We start from the raw sequence: 18288 nt of genomic DNA, 5'->3' as shown, positions 1-18288 counted from the left end.
CCAGGCAGCCCCCAGACCCTGCGCCCCCGGCCGGCGCTTCCCCAGCGCAGCTGGAGCCCGGGAGGGGAAGCGCCCAGCCGGGGACGCAGGGTCTGGAGGCTGCCCGGCTAACGGTGAAGCCGGTAGCGCTTGGGCTTTGGGCAGCCCCTATGCCTCCAGATCCTGCGCCTCCAGCCGGGCTCTTCCCCTCCCGGGCTCCGGCGGTGCAGGGTCCGGAGGCACGGGGGCTACCCGAAGCTGGTAGCGCTGGGGCAGCTCGGCTCTTAAACAGAGCCGAAGAATCAGGGGAGGAGCAGAGCCGCCATTTTCCCGGACATGTTCGGGTTTTTGGCAATTCCCCCCGGACGGGGGTTTGACTGCCGAAAAGCCGGACATGTCCGGGAAAAAGAGGACGTATGATAACCCTACCTAAGGAGAACAGACCCAACGTGGGACCGGCCCTGCCCGGATTGTAACCACCCAGGGTCCGAGCAGCAGGGGTCGGGATCACCTTGCAGCCAACACACCTGCTTGTCACTAACCCGTATCCAGCACCCGCCACCATCCCCAGAAGCCGTATTTCACCCCCATTTCCATCCTGTCTCTCCCCCACCTCCCGTCTGTCCATTTGCTAATGTAAGGGGAGTGTTTGCCCCTCACTGACAGTGGGGTTTTTGGTTGGCCAGCTCCCAGAGCCAAAGAAAAGGGAAGGGCTGATGGGAAATCAAGACCCTGAGACCGACAATCCCCAGGGGCAATGGGGAGAGGCCAATGCTCCAGATCAGCCCGACTGAGAGGACAGGCAGGACAGGGAGAGAGTCAGGAGCCCTGGGTCCCGTCCTCCCTTTGAGCTGGAGCTGCTTGAGGCAGAGCGGGTGAGCTAAGGAGGGAGCGGCAGCCAAGCCGAGCTGGGAGCAGGACCAGGCGAGGACTGCAGGTAACTGCTTCTAATGGCCCCCCTCCATCGCCTTCTCTTGCCTTAGCCCTGGCCCCCTGTGGAGTGCAGGAGTCCCGGGCCGCCCCCCGGGGCACTGAACGGTGCTGTTTCCCCAGGATAGTTTTCTCCAAGCGCCGTGAGCGTGTGTTGTTTTAGAAATAGAGCTGGGCGCATCTCGGGGCGCGGGCAGGCTGTGCTTTGCCTCGGGCAGTGCCTGGGTGCCCGGCCCGCTGGGAGTTGTGCAGGTGATGGCTCTGGGCTGCAGGGAGGAGTGCCTCAGATTGGGGAGGGGGGACAAAGGAGACCCGATGGGTTTTTATTTTATTTTTTCTTCCCCCCTCCCCCTTCTGGCTTCCTCGGCAAGGCACCGCGTCTGGCTGCTGGGTTTGTGGGTGTTCTCCTGTGCAATGCCGGTTGTGCAAACCCTTTCGTGGCTGGATCATTCTTGTGTTTTTATTTTAAGTACAAAATAAATACATATAATGAATTTAAAAATATGTCATTAGTAATTTGATATGTCGGGTGGCGCCTTATTTTATGTGTTCGCTCCCCCTGATGTTAGAACCTGCCTACGCCACTGAATATCACCTGAGGGGGTGTGGCCACCACCAGAGCAAGTGTCTGACCTGTGTGTGACGGGGTCCCCAGGGTGCAAGCCGGCCTGTGGGGCCGCTGAACCCTCAGGCTGCCTCTGACCCTGTGATGCTGATGTCAAGTTAAGAACCTGGGAGAGGCTCTGCACTCACACAGCCAGCCACAGGCAGGGACCCACCCAGCTGTGTTACACCAATGATCTCCCAGCCACTCAGGTACCATCAATAGGGCGGCTCCAGCCAATTCTCCCCAGCTCCCCAACCTTGCACCCCAGACTGGTACCATCCTGCACTGGTCAGAAGCCAGTCCGGTGTCAGTTCATTAAGTTCCCCCCTCCCTCAGTGTGGACTGGACACGCACTAGCCTTTGTAAACTGAGCTGAGATTTCCCAAGGACTTCAACCAAAACACACTGGTTTAGGTCAAATATAAAACAGGTTTATTAACTGCAGAAGGAGAGATTATAAGTGGTTATAAGGAGCAGGCGCAGAGATCAGAGTTGGCTACTTAAGAAATAAAAATATATTCGCAGTCTAAGTTCTACAAATGAAACAGGGTTTGAATCAGGCAGTGTCTCCCCCTGACACATGGTACAAGCAGGTTATAGATTCTCAATGCACAGACTGGACTCCATTCCAGCCTGGGACCACCCTTCCCCAGTTCAGAGTCCTCCAGATTTTCCTCCAGATGTTGAGTTGTGGGGAAGAGAAGCCCAGGGATTATGTCCCTTCCCCTCTTTTATATTTTCTTCCAGCTTCCTGGAAAGATCTTTGCTGTGACCTGGAGATCAGGCAGTCCCCATTGGTCAAGCAATCTCCATGGGAGGGAGGAAGGGGAGCCCTCGAGGTCAGGCAGGTCTCTGGGTAAAGGGAGTGGGAGCGAGGACTCAGATCCTTTCACTCGCCAATCCCACCGGGGCGTGTATAAGCCAGGAAAGTTCCCCACAATAGCGGGTCCATTCCCCCGCTTACACTAGGAGCGGGGTCAGCGGCCGCCCTGCCCATCCGTCTGGAGAGTGAAATGAATCGGTTCCTCCCCCCAAAGCCCAGCTGTTCTGGAAACAAGCAGCTCTGCTCCGGTGATTCCCAAAGGAGCGAGACTTGGAGCCAGTCTGACTCCAGCCGTTGGCTGCTAACCCTAACCCTAACCCCATTTCAATAGACAGGCCGGGTTTGATTCCTTGTCCAGGGGTTTAACCCGAAAGCTTTGCCTTTGAACGGCTGCTGCTGGCGGTTTGCCCAGGAGCCAAGTAGGACCAGGGGCTTGGTTTGAAACAGCCTGTGTAACGCTGGCAAGGGAGAGAGATTACAAACCCCTTAGACCCTCTGGGCCAGTGAGACCCTCTGCAAAGAGCAGCCGGGCTACCGGAGTTTGGGGGGACAGGCCTAGTGCGGGGGGAAGGGATTAGAGGTGAGACTGGCTGAGATCAGGGAGGGAGTGGGGAGAGGAATTTGAGGGGAGAGAGACGGGGCAGGTGGGTGCGTGCTGGAGGGGTGACAGGACGGGAGTTTGAGGGGAGACTGGAGAGGAGGAGGAGGTGGAAGGGGAATGGGGGTGAGCGGGACAGGGGGATGGGGATGGGCTCCCCCCTCACAGAATCAGGGTTGGCAGCATAGTCCCCACTCACCAGCAGCCAAGCTTCCCCCCCCCCACCAGCTGTTTGGCGGCACTTAGGACTTTCCAGGAGGGAGGGAGAGGAGTGGGGACATGGCACGCTCAGGGGAGGAGGCAGTAAAGAGGCAGGGCCATGGTGGGGACTTGGGGGAAGGGGGTGGAATTGGGGCAGGGCAAGGGTGGGGTAGGGGTGGGGATTCGAGCACCCACGGGGCAGAGGGGTGGCCCCCACTATCACCAGAGAAAGAAACAGATCTTAAGATGGTTAAAGAAAACTTGGTTTGATAACATCCTGTCTGGCAAGAAATCACTTCTCAATAGTTGTGGTTGTGAAACCCTCATTGCTTGATTGGTTTGTCATTATGGTCTCCACTTCCCTATTGTTTGTCTGTAATGGTCTCGGTCTGGTTCTTTAATAGTTTCTGTCTGTTACATAATTAATTTTGCCAGGTGTAAATTAATTAAGGTGGTGGGGTAGGATTGGTTAGAGAATTTTGTTACACTATGTTAGGATTGGTTAGTAAAATTTGAGTATACTGATTGGTTAAGATATAGCTAAGCAGGGTTCGAGTTTCACCATATAAACTGGGGTCCAAAAGGAAGTTCTTTGGGAACCAACTTCAGGACACAGCCCCAGAGATCAGAGCTGCCGGACCTCAACGCTCTGCCAATGACACCGGGTAGCAACTGGAGTCTCCCAGATGGACCTGATCCTGACTGGCCATGAAGAAAAGTTCATCTGTCTTACTGGGAGTGGTGAGCACTGTCTGTGTAGTGTGTGCCGTCTGTAGTGTTACCATATTTGAACATTCAAAAAAGAGGACACTCCATGGGGGGGACCTTTGCTGTTGCAGCTGCCCTCTTGGATGTTTTTAGATATTTAAATATGTCCATATTTTCCTGGGAGGAATTTTTAAAATGTAGAAAATTCCTCCTGGATGGCAATTTAAGCACCAAAAAGCCTGACATGTCCACGGATGTATGGTAACCCTATCTAAAGTTCTTTTTTAAAAAGATGGGCCTGAACTAGAAATGAGTTCTGTTTCACATGTGTGGGTCCCAGCTGCTCCCTGCCCCCCTCATTGAAGCAGGCGTGCAGGGTTCCTGCCCTGGGAACTGCAGGACACCAGTGGACGTGGGGCCGACTGCAGACAGGGGCATGGGGCAGGGCTAGCTGGAGGCAGGGGGTGCGGGGCTGGCTGCGGGCAGGGCAGGGGGTGAGGAGCTGGCTGGAGACAGAATGCGAGGTTGGCTGGAGATGGGGGCGTGTGGGGTGGGGTGGAGGCAGGGGGTGCGGGTTGGCTGCAGGCAGGGCAGGGGGTGTGGCAGGGGCTGGCTGCAGGGCTGGGGGTGCGGAGCTGGCTGGAGACAGGGGCTGGCTGCAGGCAGGGCAGGGGGTGTGGGGCTGGCTGGAGGCAGGGCAGCGGGTGTGGGCATAGGCGCCAACTCCGTAGGTGCTCCAGGGCTGGAGCACCCGCCGGGAAAAATTGGTGGGTGCAGAGCACCCACCGGCAGCTCCCTGCTGCACCCCCCCACCCCAGCTTGCCTCCGCCTCCTCCCCTGAGTCAGCGCCTATGGGTGGAGCTGGCTGGCAGGGGGTGCGGCAGGGGCTGGAGACAGGGGCTGGCTGTGGGCAGGGTGGTGGGTACTCCTGGGGAGAGCGGCTTGGAGCAGCCGGAGCCGAGCAGGAGGACTCAGCCCAGGCCAGCAGAGGAGCCGGGGACCCGCCGGGCAGCAGCACAGCAATAGGGCCCGTGCCCAGAGCCAGGCGGCGCCCGCATGGCTCCCACTCCCACAGCGCCACGCCCCCAGCCAGGGTGGGGCCGGAAGAGAAATGACATCGCTTCCTGGCTGGCCGGAGCCCATCAAAGCGGCAGCGCCCCCTCCCACAGTGCGGGGGAAGCAGGTTACACGTTTAGCCGGGGCCGGGCGAGCATCCCAGACACGCAGCAACTCTAGGCTTACCGTGCCTCCCTATTTTCCCGGACATGTTTGGCTTTTTGGAAATGCCTCCCGGACGGCGACTTGAGAACCAAAAAGCCGGACATGTCCAGGAGAATACGGACCTACGGTAACCCTAGCAGTCTGGTTTGGGTGATTGTTACTAAACAAAGGTTATGTAGGATATGACCGTGTAACGCTCTTTCACTGGTAAAAGATCCTGCACACCTGCAGAAGCAGTATACACCCAGAGCCCCATGTATTGGGAAAGGGTGTGGGTACTTAAATTGACCAGGTTAGTTACACCCTGAACCCTACGGATTGGGTCCGGGTAGGTGCTTTTCGCCTGGAGCCCTACGGATTGGGAAAAGGTGGGGTGAACTAATCTGTGCAGGTAACATCCCACGCCCAGCCGCACACTTGCGATGGGGGGGGGCTCTGCATTGATGGGACACTCAGAACCAGGCTCTGCCCTGAGTCCTGGGCCCAGCAGAGGGGACGCCCAGCCGGGGAGCAGGGACAGAGTCACTGGGAGGGTCCCAGCCGGGGGGAGCAGCCTTCCACCCTGCACATGGTCTGACGCTGCCCTGGTCACCGCGGTGTCGGGCGCCTGCCAGTCGAGCATTAAGCGACGTGGCCCCGTCTGTCATGGGCAGGTCGTTCTCTCTCGTCTTTTCCCCTGGGGAGGTCTGTGCCCACTGCAGAGGGTCTGGTCTGGGGTGGTTTGGGGGGTCAATGGCCACGCTGCCCCGGGTCAATAACGGAGTAGGCCGGCCAGGGGAGGGCGCCTGGGCTTGGAGCCGGAGGTGGAGAGGTTTGGGGGGCTCTTGGCTGCTGGGGGAGCTCGTTCTGCAGCCTGGACCCAGACCCAGACCCGGAGGAAGTTCTGTCCCCTGCCCAGACGAACTTGACCCTGATTGTGGCCGGGCCGGAGGCCGAGAGCCGACACCCCAGAGCTGTGGGCTGTTGCAAGACACACTTCCCCTTTTCACAGATTTTTCGGCTGCTGCTTTAGCAACTTTGGATCTAAATTTATCTCTCCCCCTTCCCATTACGGGTGCCAGAAACCACAACCCCTCCACCCCTCTGTCCCATCTCTGTCTCACACCACTGTGCTAAGAATAGCATCTGCAGCGACGCTACCTGAGAAGGAGGTTGTCTAGGCCCCTCCACCCTCATGCTCCAGGGCGGGTGCTTTTCCCAGCCAGGTCAGGAAGGTATCTCTGCCCTGCTGCAGGAGGTGATGAGGGGAGTAGGGGGGGACCAGGCAGCTGCAGGAGGGGACATGCTTTGCTGGGTGTGGCAGGGAGCTGGCTTTGCTCTGACCGCAATAGATTTGGGCTGGAGATTGCAGAAAAACCATCTGATGGGAAGAAAGGGGCCGAGCGCATCACGGGCTTCCTGGGGCTGCAGCCCCCGGCACAGTTCCTCATTCCGCTCGCACTCGGGCCTCAGACTCGGTGGAGCTCAGCACCAGGGCGTTGGTGGCAGCGCTGAGGGGTCCCCACTTGCCCATCATGGCGTCTGCTCTCACCATCCTCCTCCTCGGTGAGTACCAGAGACAGCCAGGGCGCATGCCCAGGATCTGAGACCAGGGCGTGTGCCCGTGTGTGTGTGTGTGTGTGACACTAGAGCAGAGGTGGGCAAACTATGAATGGGGGTAGGGGTCCCGGGGGGCAGTCAGGAAGGAGCAGGAGTTGGATGGGGTGGCGGGGGGGCAGTCAGGGGCAGGAGTTCTGGGGGCTGTCAGGAGACAGGGAACGGGGGGGGAGTTGGATGGGGCAGGAGTCCCGGGGGGGTCGCCAGGGGGTGAGAAGCAGGAGGGGTCAGATAGGGGGCAGGGCCAGGCCATACCTGGCTGTTTTGGGAGGCACAGCCTCCGCTAATCGGCCCACCATACAATTTTGGAAACCTGATGCAGTCCTCACCACAAAAAGTTTGCCCACCCCTGGACCAGGGCGTGTGCCCATGGGGGGGATCTGAGACCAGGGCGTGTGCCCATGGGGGGATCTGAGGCCAGCGTGTGGGATCCAGTGGCTCTGGGATCTGGTCCCTAACCTGCCGTCTCCTCTCCAGGCTGCTGGCTGGCCAGGCAGAGTGGGGTGTCAGGAGGTGAGTATCCATGGGGTGGGATATGGGGGAACGTTACCATTAAGGATGGTGGGGAAGGGACAGGGAACAGAGAGCCAAACCCTGAACCGTTACCCCAACCTCACACTGACCCCCTCAACCGCTGTTCCCAGGTCAAAGGGAGTCCCACATCCTGCCGTGCAGGACCCAAAATATGCCCCCCCCCCCCCCACCAGACCCAGCCAGGCCTAAAAAAACGTCCCATCAAACCACTGCCTGCTCCTCTTCTAGAGAGTGGGAATCTAGAGTGCCCGGACTGACTGCAAGAGAAGATCCGAATCCAGCCCTGCCCCCAGGGGTGACTCCAGATTGGCACCGGTGGGGGCGGGGTGGAGCTGAGATCAAAACCCAGCCCTGCTTCCTGTGTAGTCAGGGGTGACTCCGGATTGACCCCGGGGGGGCTGAGATCAGAGCCTGACAGGCGGGTGTTGTTCACAGAGGCGGTGGATCTGACAGGCCCTGCTCACCCTGCTGTGCATTTCTAGGGTTACCATACGTCTGGATTTTCCCGGACATGTCCGGCTTTTTGGTCCTCAAATCCCCGTCCGGGGGGAATTGCCAAAGAGCCGAACATGTCCGGGAAAATGCTTTGCCGGCATCCCTGTCCCCTGCTTACCTTAGAGCGGCAGCGGCTGCTGCTGCTCTCCCCAGACACCTCAGCTCTGGGCAGCTGAAGAGCCGAGCTGCCCGAGCGCTACCGGCTTCACGGTTTGCCGGGCAGCCTCCAGACCTCCAGACCCTGCGCCCCCGGCCGGGCGCTTCCCTTCCCGGGCTCCGGCTGCACTGGGGAAGCACCCGGCCGGGGATGCAGGGTCTGGAGGTCTGGGGGCTGCCCGGCAAACCGTGAAGCCGGTAGCGCTCGGGCAGCTGTTTTGCGTGGCTGGGAGGGAGGAGGAGGGGGAATGCGGGGCGCTCAGAGGAGGGGGCGGAGTTGGGGCGGGGACTTTGGGGAAGGGGTTGGAATGGGGGCGGAGTTGGGGAGGGTCCGGGGAAGGGGCGGGGCTGGGGCCCCGTGGAGGGTCCTCTTTTTAAAATGTTTTAATATGGTAACCCTAGTATATCCAGGGGCTGTGAGGACAGGGCAGTTTCTGGACACCTCGGGAATGGGTGGGGGCAGGACAGATAGACAGACACCAATGGGGCAGGGGCTGGCCCCCACCCCACTGAACTCCTGGTTCTTTTTTTAATCCAGAGAGAAATTTTCCCAAGCCCTCCCTGTCTGTGAGCCCCCGGGGGGTGACTGAGCCGGGGGAAAACGTCACCTTCCGGTGTGTGGGGGAACAGCCAGGCATGAGGTTTGTTCTGAGTAAAAACGGAGCCTATAAAAAGATTCAGGACCCTTCTGGGAGTGAGGCCGTATTTCCCATCCCCAGCGTGGGACCGGACGACAGCGGAATCTACACCTGCCAGTATCACACCAAATCACAAACAGCTGACTGGTCAGAGCCCAGCGACCCCGTGGAGCTGGTGGTACCAGGTGAGGGGGCGACCTCCCTCCAGCCCCACACCGAGCCGGACCTTTGGGGGGGTCTCCGCCATGCTCAGAACCAGGGCCCAGCCATGGAGCAGGGAGTGAGTCACTGGGGGTTTCAGCCCCCCGACCCTGAGCACCGGAAATGATGCCCAGGCTGGATCAGACAGCACCCCCTACTGAGCCCCCCGCCCTGCAGCCCGCTGCCCCCTTGTGCTATAAATCCCCCAAATCTTGCTGGCTCTGACCCCACTTGATTCCCCTGGGCCCCCCGACATCCTCCCCATAAAATTTTCTGCTGCCTCCGCCCTGTGGTGTCCCAGCCCCTTGGGCGCCGCCTGGGGTGGGAGGGGCTGGGGGGAACAGACCAGCCGCTCCCGGCACTCACAGCTGCTGCTGTTTCCCAGGTGGATCGGAATCGCCGGCACCTCCGGGTCTGACCAGCCCCATCATCGCCGGGGTGAGCGCGGCAGCCGCCGTCCTCCTCATCCTCCTTGTGGCCTTCGTCTGCTTCAGAATAACCCGAGCCAGTAAGTGCCCCGCCCAGCGAGGGAAGGGTTAAACCTGCTGCTAAGCAGGGCAGGATGGGGTCACGGCTTGGATGGGGGACTGTGCCGGGAAAGCCAAGGAGTGGGGGGGCTCAGCAGAGGGAGCTGCTGCATGTGTAATCCCTGTATACACAGCGGTGCCACCCCAGAGGTGGCCGCGTCTCAGTGCCTGGCTAAGGGTCCCTGTATAATCAGCCGCCGGCACTGTGCTTCTCAGGTACCTGGGGTGACAGAGGAGCCGACTGGCCTGGATCAGTTTCGTTATAACGAATCACTAACGAGGGAGGATTGGGGACAGGAAAAGCCCCCACCGAGTTAATCTGCCCCTCCCCCTGATCCATGCTATGGTGTTCCGCTGCCCCCTGCTGGTCCATCCCAGCAGGGATCCAGGTTCAGCAGCAGAGGGGAGCCCCCCAGGCACCCCCATCCCTGCTGGCCTGTGGGGGGTGAGTGGCCGGGCGCTGGGACCGGGGGATCCTGATTGGCTCATGGGAGATTCTGGTTTGTGTCCCTCTGCAGGAAAAGGAGCCGCACTGAGACCGAGCAGGTAGGAACCCCACTTCTCCCCCCTCCCGATCGACCTGCTGGAGTCACAGGGCTCCTGGTTTCTCTCCCAGCTCAGGGAGGGGAGGGGAGTCTAGTGGTTAGAGCTGGGGAGTGGGGGTGGTCTGGTGGTTGGGGCAAGGGGGGCTCAGGAAACTGGGTTCAGGGTGAGGCAGGATGGGGGACTCTCTGGGTGTGTTGGGGAATCTCCCCACAGGTGGGGGGATATGACATTTACAAGGGGATTTTCTCTTTTAGCACCAGCCCTATGGGGGCATTAAAGGCACTGGCTCAGCAAGACCCCGTCTGTGAGTAACTCACCCAAGTGGGAATCAGGGTGGGGCAGGACCCCAGGGGAGGGAGGGGCTGGTGGGGGCTCCACCCATAAGGGGCAGGGTCTGATTTACAGCTGCTGCTGGGCAGGGCTAAGGAGACCGTCCCAGAGGTAGCCGGTGTCGGCTGAGAGTGTTGGACTCCCAGGAGCTCCCTGGGGCCACCCTCCCTTCCCACTCTAGTTCCCCACCCACTCCTGGCTCCCAGCCCCCTGCTCTAACCACTAGTCTAGACCCCACTCCTCTCCCGAGCCAGGGCGAGAACACAGGCTTTCGGACTCCCAGCCCCCTGCCCCCACTGTAACAGACCTCTCTGTGCCTCAGTTTTCCTCTCTGTAACATGGGGCTAATGACCCTGGCCCATGCTGCAGGGTGTGGGAGGGGTGGCTGTGCTGGTCTCTGAGCCCCCTGGCTGGACAGAGGGGTCGGAGCTGGGTGTGGGGTTTTGCTCTGGGCCAGCCGGGGGTGCAGCTCAGCGGGTGTCTCTGTTCTGCAGATGCCTCCATTGATGAATGGAAAGAGACGCAGAACCTGGTAAGTGTCCCCTGTTCTCCCATGGGGCCTGACCCCCAATCCTGACCCACATGGGCTCCAGCAGCCCCCTCACCCCCCCATCCTTTCCTGGCACACTCACTGGTTTGAGGTGGCACTAACATAGCTGGGGGGGAGCAGGGGAAGCGGCCGCTCCCACACTGAGCACATATCCAAAAGTGGCGCTGACTCATGGGTGCTCCAAAATTCAGTAGGTGGGTGCAGAGCACCCAACGGCAGCACCCCACCCCATCCCCCATCCCCCATCCCCAGCTCACCTCTGCTCCGCCTCCTCCCCTGAACGCGCTGCCCTGCTCTGCTTCTCCGCCCCCCCCCCACTTCCCCCGAATCAGCTGTTCGCGCGGGAAGCCTGGGAGGGCAAAGAAGCAAGCGGCGGCGCGCTCAGGCCCAGGGAGGTGGAGGTGGAGCAGAGGTGAGCTGGGGCAGAGAGCGCAGCGCTGGCTCTAACTTCTTTGCCACTGCCCCGAGCAAAAAAAAAAAGCGAGGGGGCGCGGCCGGAGGAGTGAGGTGCAAGGGGGGCGCGGTGCAGCCGGAGGAGCTAAGGGGGCGGCGCGGCATGGCCAGAGGAGCGAGGGGGGGCGCAGCATGGCCGCAGCGCTGCCGGAAGAGCCAAGGGGAGGCATGGCTGGAGGAGGAGCCAATGGGGGGCGTGGCCAGAGGAGGAGCCAAGGGGGGGCACCTTTTTTACATGTTTGCTCCCCCTGCTCTTAGAACCTGGCTACGCCACTATGTGGGGGGTGGGCTGCTGGGAGGGGAGTGGGCTGCTGGGATCACCGTGTGTGTGTGTGTGTGTGTGTGTGTGTGTAGGGTTACCATATTTTGTGCCTCCAAATGGAGGACACTCCCCGGGGCCCCGCCCCCAGTCCCGCCCATGCCCCCGCCCCAACTCCGCCCCCTCCCAAAGTCTCCGCCCCCTCCCCTGCTTCCCACGAACATTTAATTCGCGGGAAGCCTGAAGCAGGTAAGGGGGTGTGTGGGGGGGAGGAGGCGTGGCCCAGGCTGGCCCCCCGGCGGCTCCAGCCTGGGTCGGCTCGGGCCCTGGGGTGCCGGCCCCGGCCGACCACCCCCGGCGGCCCGGCGCACCCCCCGGCTCCCAGCCCCGCGGGCCCGGCTCCCCGGCCCGGCTCCCGGCTCCCCGGCCCGGCTCCCCGACCCCGGCTCCCGGCCCGGACCCCGGCCCCGCGCCCAGCCCAGCCTGGCACTGCGACCCTGGCCCGGCACCGCGCGCCCGGCCCGGCTCCCGGCCCGGCACCATGCCCCCGGCCCCAGACAAAGAGGCCCCAGCCGAGCCTCCCGATTTTCCCGGACATGCCCGGCTTTTGGGGATTTCCCCCCGGACGGGGATTTGAGCCCCCAAAAGCCGGACATGTCCGGGAAAATCCGGACGTATGGTAACCCTATGTGTATGTACTTATCCTGTGCTTTCTGTGTATTGGGGTGTTGGTGGATTCAGACCTCCCCCCTCCCCGTGACTCTCTCCCCTCCCAGCCCCAGGAGCCCGACCCCGGTGCCGACGGACTCACCTACGCAGAGCTGGACGGCCAGGCGTTGCAGGCCAAGCAGGGGGGCCTGGCCCCTGCCCCCGAGCCCACCCAGCCCAGAATGTACGCCATGATCAACATGAGCCGGGGGCCCCCGCAGTGAGATTCCCCCACAGCCATGGGGCGCTAGCCCCCAGGGGGGCGACACCCCCTTGCAGTGCCAAACCCAAAGAATTCTGCTTATAGGGAAGATTTATGGGGGACGCTGCCCTCCCCCCACTACAGCCCCATCCCATGGAGCTGCTGTCCCCCTGCCCCCCCAGACCCACATGTGGGGACCAGTGTGGAGGACTCAGCACAGGAAGGGGGAGGAGATGCACTGAAGTGGCTGTTTATATTATTTTGCATCCTGTTAATCTCCAGATTTGTAATAAACACAGACCCACAAACCAGCCCAACCTGGGCACCCCACAGCCCCCCTGTGTCCGTGCCGGGAATGTGTGTAACACCTGGGGGAGATGGGGTCGGGTGCGTGGGCTGGTTATACAGGGACCCCTCACCTGGCACTGGGATGCGGCCACCTCTGGGGTCCGGGGGCTGAATATAGAGAGAACCCTCTACCAGTGCTGGGATGCGGCCCCTCTGGGGTGGGGCACTGGTTCTACAGGGACCCCTCGCCCAGCACTGGGTTGTAGCCCCTCTGGGGAAGGGCGTCAGTTGGGCAAGGCGCCGGGGTTCACACCCTGACTCTGGGTGAAGCTGCAGAAGGGTCTGATGCCTGTGACCAATTGGCGCCGGCTGTTTACATCCCCTCCATGGGGTCATCCCTTCCCCGCTGTGCTGGGGGATCCATCGCCGTGAGCCGGGCTGGGGTGGCAAAGAGGAAGTGATCCCTGGGCGGTGCCCGTATGAAAGATTGCGGGGGTCATCACCCTGTGACCCCAATGTTCCCCTCCTCGGGACCCTGGGCCGGACAACATGGGCACACAGAGAGCCTCACAGCGAATCCCCCACTTGAGACTTCCCCACAAGGGCCCGGGCCCCAGCCCCTGGCCCTGCCTCTTGGGCAACATAGGAATCGCCACTTCCTGGGAGCAGTGCGGGGGCTAGGACACAGAGCGGGGCAGTTCTGAATCCCCCCGGCAGAGAGTGGGGGGCTGTTTTCCTTTGAATGAGTCTTTCTTGCCGTTCAGCGGTGTGCGGAAGAGGAGTCCCCTCAGCTCCACCATCCTGGTCCCTACACAAGATTCTCCTCCCCCCCGAGATCCTGGTCCCTGCATGAGATTCCCCCCCCCCCCGAGACCCTGGCCCCTGCAACCTCCGGACCCACAGATTGGCCTGGAGAGACACGACTGACCCACGTCCATCTGCCCCTGGGCGCTCAGAGGTCGTCTGTCTCCCCAATGCCTCAGTTTCCCTTAACTCCTGCTTAAAGAGCCCCCCTGAGCCTGCTCGTCCTCACCTGTAACACTCTGTACATCGGGGGAACACCCGGCGCCCCCATGTTCATCCTTGTAATATGATTGTGTGGGATCCATTGCAGAGTTTGTCACATCGGGTGTCTTCGGAAGGCTCATGATGCACTGAGCATTGTTGTTACAGTGATGTTATAGGTTGTAATTTCACACATATAGTTATGAGGCTGAAAATGTGTCCTCATGGCTTAAAACAAGTCCAGACAAAAACTCTTCAGAAGCAGTTCACACCTCATCAGGGCCTGTGTGGGACAAACCCAGCCCAGCCTCACAGGAACACAGGTCGCTGGCCTAGGCAGCAACAAAGGATCTGTTGGACTCTCAAGTCACCCCCCTTTGGTCAGTTTGGGACTGCGATGAGGTAATGCTCACCTGACTCCAAAGAGGGGAGCGGGGGGGCAAAGCCAAGAGGGAAGAAAAGACATGATAAAAGGGAGAGTAGTTTGCCATGCTCTCTCTCTTCCACCTCCATCTCTAGCAGGGTTTCTCAAACTGGGGGTCGGAATGCCTCAGGGGGTCGGGAGGTGATTACATGGGGGGTCATGAGCTGTCAGCCTCCACCCCAAACTCCACTTTGCCTCCAGCATTTATAATGGTGTTAAATATATAAAAAAGTGTTTTTAATGTATAAGGGGGTCATACTCAGAGGCTTGCTATGTGAAAGGGGTCCCCAGTACAAAAGTATGAGAGCCACCGATCTACAGACACCACCAACAACAACCTTTTATGTACTTGAAAACTGTTATGTCCCCTCTCAGTCTTCTCTTCTCCAGACTAAACAAACCCAGTTTTTTCAATCTTCCTTCAGAGGTCATGTTTTCTAGACCTTTAAACATTTTTGTTGCTCTTCTCTGGACTGTCTCCAATTTCTCCACATCTTTCCTGAAATGTGGAGCCCAGAACTGGAGATAATACTCCAGTTGATGCCTAATCAGCACGGAGTAGAGCAGAATGACTGCTCGTGTCTTGCTTATGTGATACAGCATGGCCAGAGGGCTGCAGGAGTGGGTTAGAAGGGAGCCTTGTTCCCTGTACAGGGAAGAAAGTTTGCTATAGATTAATTAAAGCACCTGAAGCCAATTAGAGCACCTGAAGCCAGTCACCTGATAAAACCCCCTGCTTAAATCAGACAGGGGAGGAGCTGGAGCAGAGAGGATTGGTGTTGGAGCAGAGAGCAGTTTGGAGGGTGGCAGAGGAAAGTTTGGAGTGGTGGGCTAAGAAGACCTTAGGTAAAGGGACACCTGGCTTGTGCAGAGGGAGGGTAGGAAGCCCCCACAAGCTGAAGGGCAGGAGAGGGAAGTAGGCCAGGGGAAGGAGCCACTAGTTCAAGTGAAAAGCAACAGAGGGTCCTGTGGCACCTTTAAGACTAACGGAAGTATTGGGAGCATAAGCTTTCGTGGGTAAGAACCTCACTTCTTCAGATGCAAGTGAGGTTCTTACCCACGAAAGCTTATGCTCCCAATACTTCTGTTAGTCTTAAAGGTGCCACAGGACCCTCTGTTGCTTTTTACAGATTCAGACTAACATGGCTACCCCTCTGATAGTTCAAGTGGTTTACTGCTATCCCTAGGGCCCCTGGGCTGGGACCTGGAGTAGAGGGTGGGCACGGGTCCCTCCTTCTCCACTCCCCTCCTCTAGGACACTAGTGGGGTAGTTAATATCCCAGTTAGGGGCAAGAAATGGTGCCCTGAATCCCCCTTTCCCCCAGAAGAGAAAGCACAAGATCCCATCATAGTCGTGCTGGCAATTTGCCACACTTACAACATCCTGCCAATACATCCCAGAATTGTATTTGCGTGTTTGTTTTGCAACAGCGTTGCACTGTTGACTCATATTTAGCTTGTGATCCACTATGACCCCCAGATCCCTTTCTGCAGTACTCCTTCCTAGGCAGTCATTTCCCATTTTGTATGTGTGCAACTGATTGTTCCTTCCTAAGTGGAGTACTTTGCATTCATCCTTATTGAATTTCATCCTCTTTACTTCAGACCATTTCTCCAGTTTGTCCTGATCATTTTGAGTTTTAATCCTGTCCTCCAAAGCACTTGCAGCCCCTCCCAGCTTGGTATTGTCTGCAAACTTTCTAAGTGTATGCTCTATGCCATGATCTAAATCATTGATGAAGATATTGAACAGAACCAGACCTCATTGAGTAATGGCCTTACTCTGTCCTGGGTCTTTCTCTTGTTTCTAATGTATTTGTAGAATGTTTCCTTTTATGTCCCTAGCTAGTTTGATCTCGTTTTGTGCCTTGGCTTTTCTAATTTTGTCCCTACGTATTTGTGTTACTTGTTTATATTCATCCTTTGTAATTTGACCGAGTTTCCACTTTTTGTAGGACTCTTTTTTTTTTGAGTTTTAGATCATTGAAGATCTCCTGGTGAAGCCAGGGTGGTCTCTTGCTGTACTTCCTGTCTTTCCTACGCAGCGGGATAGTTTGCTCTTGTGCCCTTAATAATGTCTCTTTGAAAAACTGCCAATGTCTTCAATTGTTTTTCACCTTAGACTTGCTTCCCATGGAATTTTACTTCACCAACATCGTCTGCCTGGTGCTGGGCATGGCGTCCTGGGGCTGATTCTGGCTGAGACCTATTATAACTGCCTGAGGGGGGTGCCCTAGGTGAGGTGACTCCCCCCTTCTGTGCCCCTTGCTGCCCCAGGGGCTGGGCCCAGGGCAATATGGGCCCCTCTAACTCACCATCTCCCTACACTCCCAGGAGCCTGGACCCAGCAGTGCAGGGAAAAGAATCTCCCCAGGGACAAGCCACTGCACAAAACCTCCTGCCCCCAGACACCCCAGCTTGGGAGAAACCCCTCCCCCCAGACAGCAGCGCCCCAGGATTGAACCCCCAATGCCGCGAGCACCAGCCCCCGCGGTACCAGCTAGAGGAGCCGCTCCTGGGCTGGACATGTTGGGCTCCCCTGCAGAGCAGCCCCTGGAGGGTGCCAGGATACCACTTGCTGGCCCAGTCAGGCTGGTCTCTGCCCAGGGCTGTCAGGGGGGAGCAGGGCCGTAGCAGGGCTCAGCATGGGGAGGGCACCGCCTGCGTCTGTGGGGAGCCCAGAGCACTAAGGGGGCTGGGCACTCGATAACTAATCCCTTCCTGGCTGGATTCCCAGCACCATCTGCTCTGCTCCCTTTCCTTAGGGCCGGGCACCCGGCATTTCACAGCCACGGTCACCCCACCTACCTGCCACCTGCCCCTTTGCAGCCAGCTCCTGCCTGGGGGTCCCCATTGAGTCTAAACCAGCCGCCCGCAGTTACAGCCTCCCCCTGCCATCGTCCCCCATCCACCCAGGGCCGCACTGGGCAGGGTGTGTTTGGCCCTAGCACTTTCCAACCGGCGGCTGGGTAGTTAAATCCCCCAGGACCACCAGGGCTCATTGCCCAGCTTGCGCCCCCCCCCCCCCATTCTGCAGAATCCCAGTGCCCCAAGAAAGAGCCCCGGCCCCCTGTGTGTGGGGCGCTGCATCTGGACCTGGCGCTGGAATAACAGCACTTACTGCCCCCTCAGTGTCTGTCCCCCTCCTCTCTGCAGTGAGGTCCCCCAGCCCCTTTTCTCTCCCCCTTCTCTCTAGATCTCCCCTGCCCTGTATTTCTATTGTACAAACCCCCAGAGCTTCCTTCTCCCCAGCCCCCCAAATCTCCCCACCCCAGGAGGGGCTCTGATACCGGAGCCTCCAAATGTCCCCTCGTGGGGGGTTCAGCTGATGAAGGTGAGTGATTAGTTCAGGCAGTGTCACGAGAACCTGGACGAATGAACGGTGGCGGGGGGGGGAGTTTGGTGAGACAGAAAGACGCGATTAGTCCAACCCGAGCGGCTGCTGGGCTGGGACCCGCCTGGGACAGGGGTGAAGTGGGGAAGCAGAAATCCATGACCCAAAATTGGGGTGTTGGAAATGAGGCCTCATTGGTGGATAAAATACTGCGGGGATAGGCTGTGCCGCCCCCCACCCCTTTGGGGCCTTAAAGAAAGACTCGCTTCACCGTCTTGGCTGCCACCACCCATCCCTTGGACCCCCTGGGCTGTCTGGACCCTGCTCTGCGGAGACGTCCTGAGCAGAGCGGCTGGAGAGAGGGACCCCGACACCACCGCCCCTCCCCCAGCTGAACCCCCAACCCAGGAAGAAACAGGGTCGGACTTTACCAGCAGCTGCGCCCCCAGCCTGTGTTTAACCCTGTGCAGTGGGGGGCTGGGGCATGTTCCAGGAACACAACCGGGCACAGAGTGATTTAGCTTCTGGTCTCCCCCCCCCCCATGGCAGGCATTTGGGGGTAGCCGGCTGGGGGGAGCTGAGAGTTTGGGGGAGGTAGGTGGCAGCTGTCAGGAGGGGGGTTGAGGGGGCCGGGATGGGGGACAGGAGTTTGAGGGCAGACAGGCTCCCACAGAAGGTCAGAGCTGGAGGGGGGGGTGTAGGATTGTTGGGGTGTCTGAGGGGGGAGGGGCAGATGGTGCCAGCTGGGAGGGAGCTGCCATTTCCACCCCTCAGCAGCTTCCCTTCTCACTGCCCCCTCCTGCTCCCCCCCCTTAAGTCCTGGGTCCCGAACTTTCTTCCCCTCAGTCTCCTGTCCCCACACTCCCCTCTGCCCCACATTCCCTGCCCCATAATGACCCCCCCATGCCTCACCATCCCCTCCCCTTTTCCTCCTTTCTGCCCCTCCAGATACTCCCCCTACATTCCCAGCCCCCC

At 59.4% G+C, this 18288-nt stretch overlaps 1 protein-coding gene across 2 annotated transcripts; it reads left to right on the top strand.

The window, feature by feature from the left end:
• Positions 1-3704: 3704 nt before the first annotated feature.
• Positions 3705-12592, top strand: LOC103307065 (V-set and transmembrane domain-containing protein 1-like). 2 transcript variants are annotated; one of them, XM_008177119.4, is made up of 8 exons: positions 6419-6612; positions 7141-7176; positions 8387-8671; positions 9073-9195; positions 9733-9760; positions 10015-10064; positions 10585-10622; positions 12129-12592. In XM_008177119.4, exons 1-8 carry the CDS (start codon positions 6582-6584, stop codon positions 12282-12284), a joined length of 747 nt encoding a protein of 248 aa, XP_008175341.1. In that variant the 5' UTR covers positions 6419-6581; the 3' UTR covers positions 12285-12592. The 2 variants fall into 2 exon arrangements, with proteins under 2 accessions (XP_065427797.1, XP_008175341.1); XM_065571725.1 differs by lacking the exons at positions 6419-6612; positions 7141-7176 and adding an exon at positions 3705-3879.
• The last annotated feature ends 5696 nt before the right edge of the window (positions 12593-18288 follow it).

This window comes from Chrysemys picta, chromosome 17, assembly GCF_011386835.1.
Source record: "Chrysemys picta bellii isolate R12L10 chromosome 17, ASM1138683v2, whole genome shotgun sequence".
Taxonomy (NCBI): domain Eukaryota; kingdom Metazoa; phylum Chordata; order Testudines; family Emydidae; genus Chrysemys; species Chrysemys picta.
The sequence above is the reverse complement of the archived record's forward strand: the minus strand, read 5'-3'. Positions and strand labels throughout refer to the sequence as shown.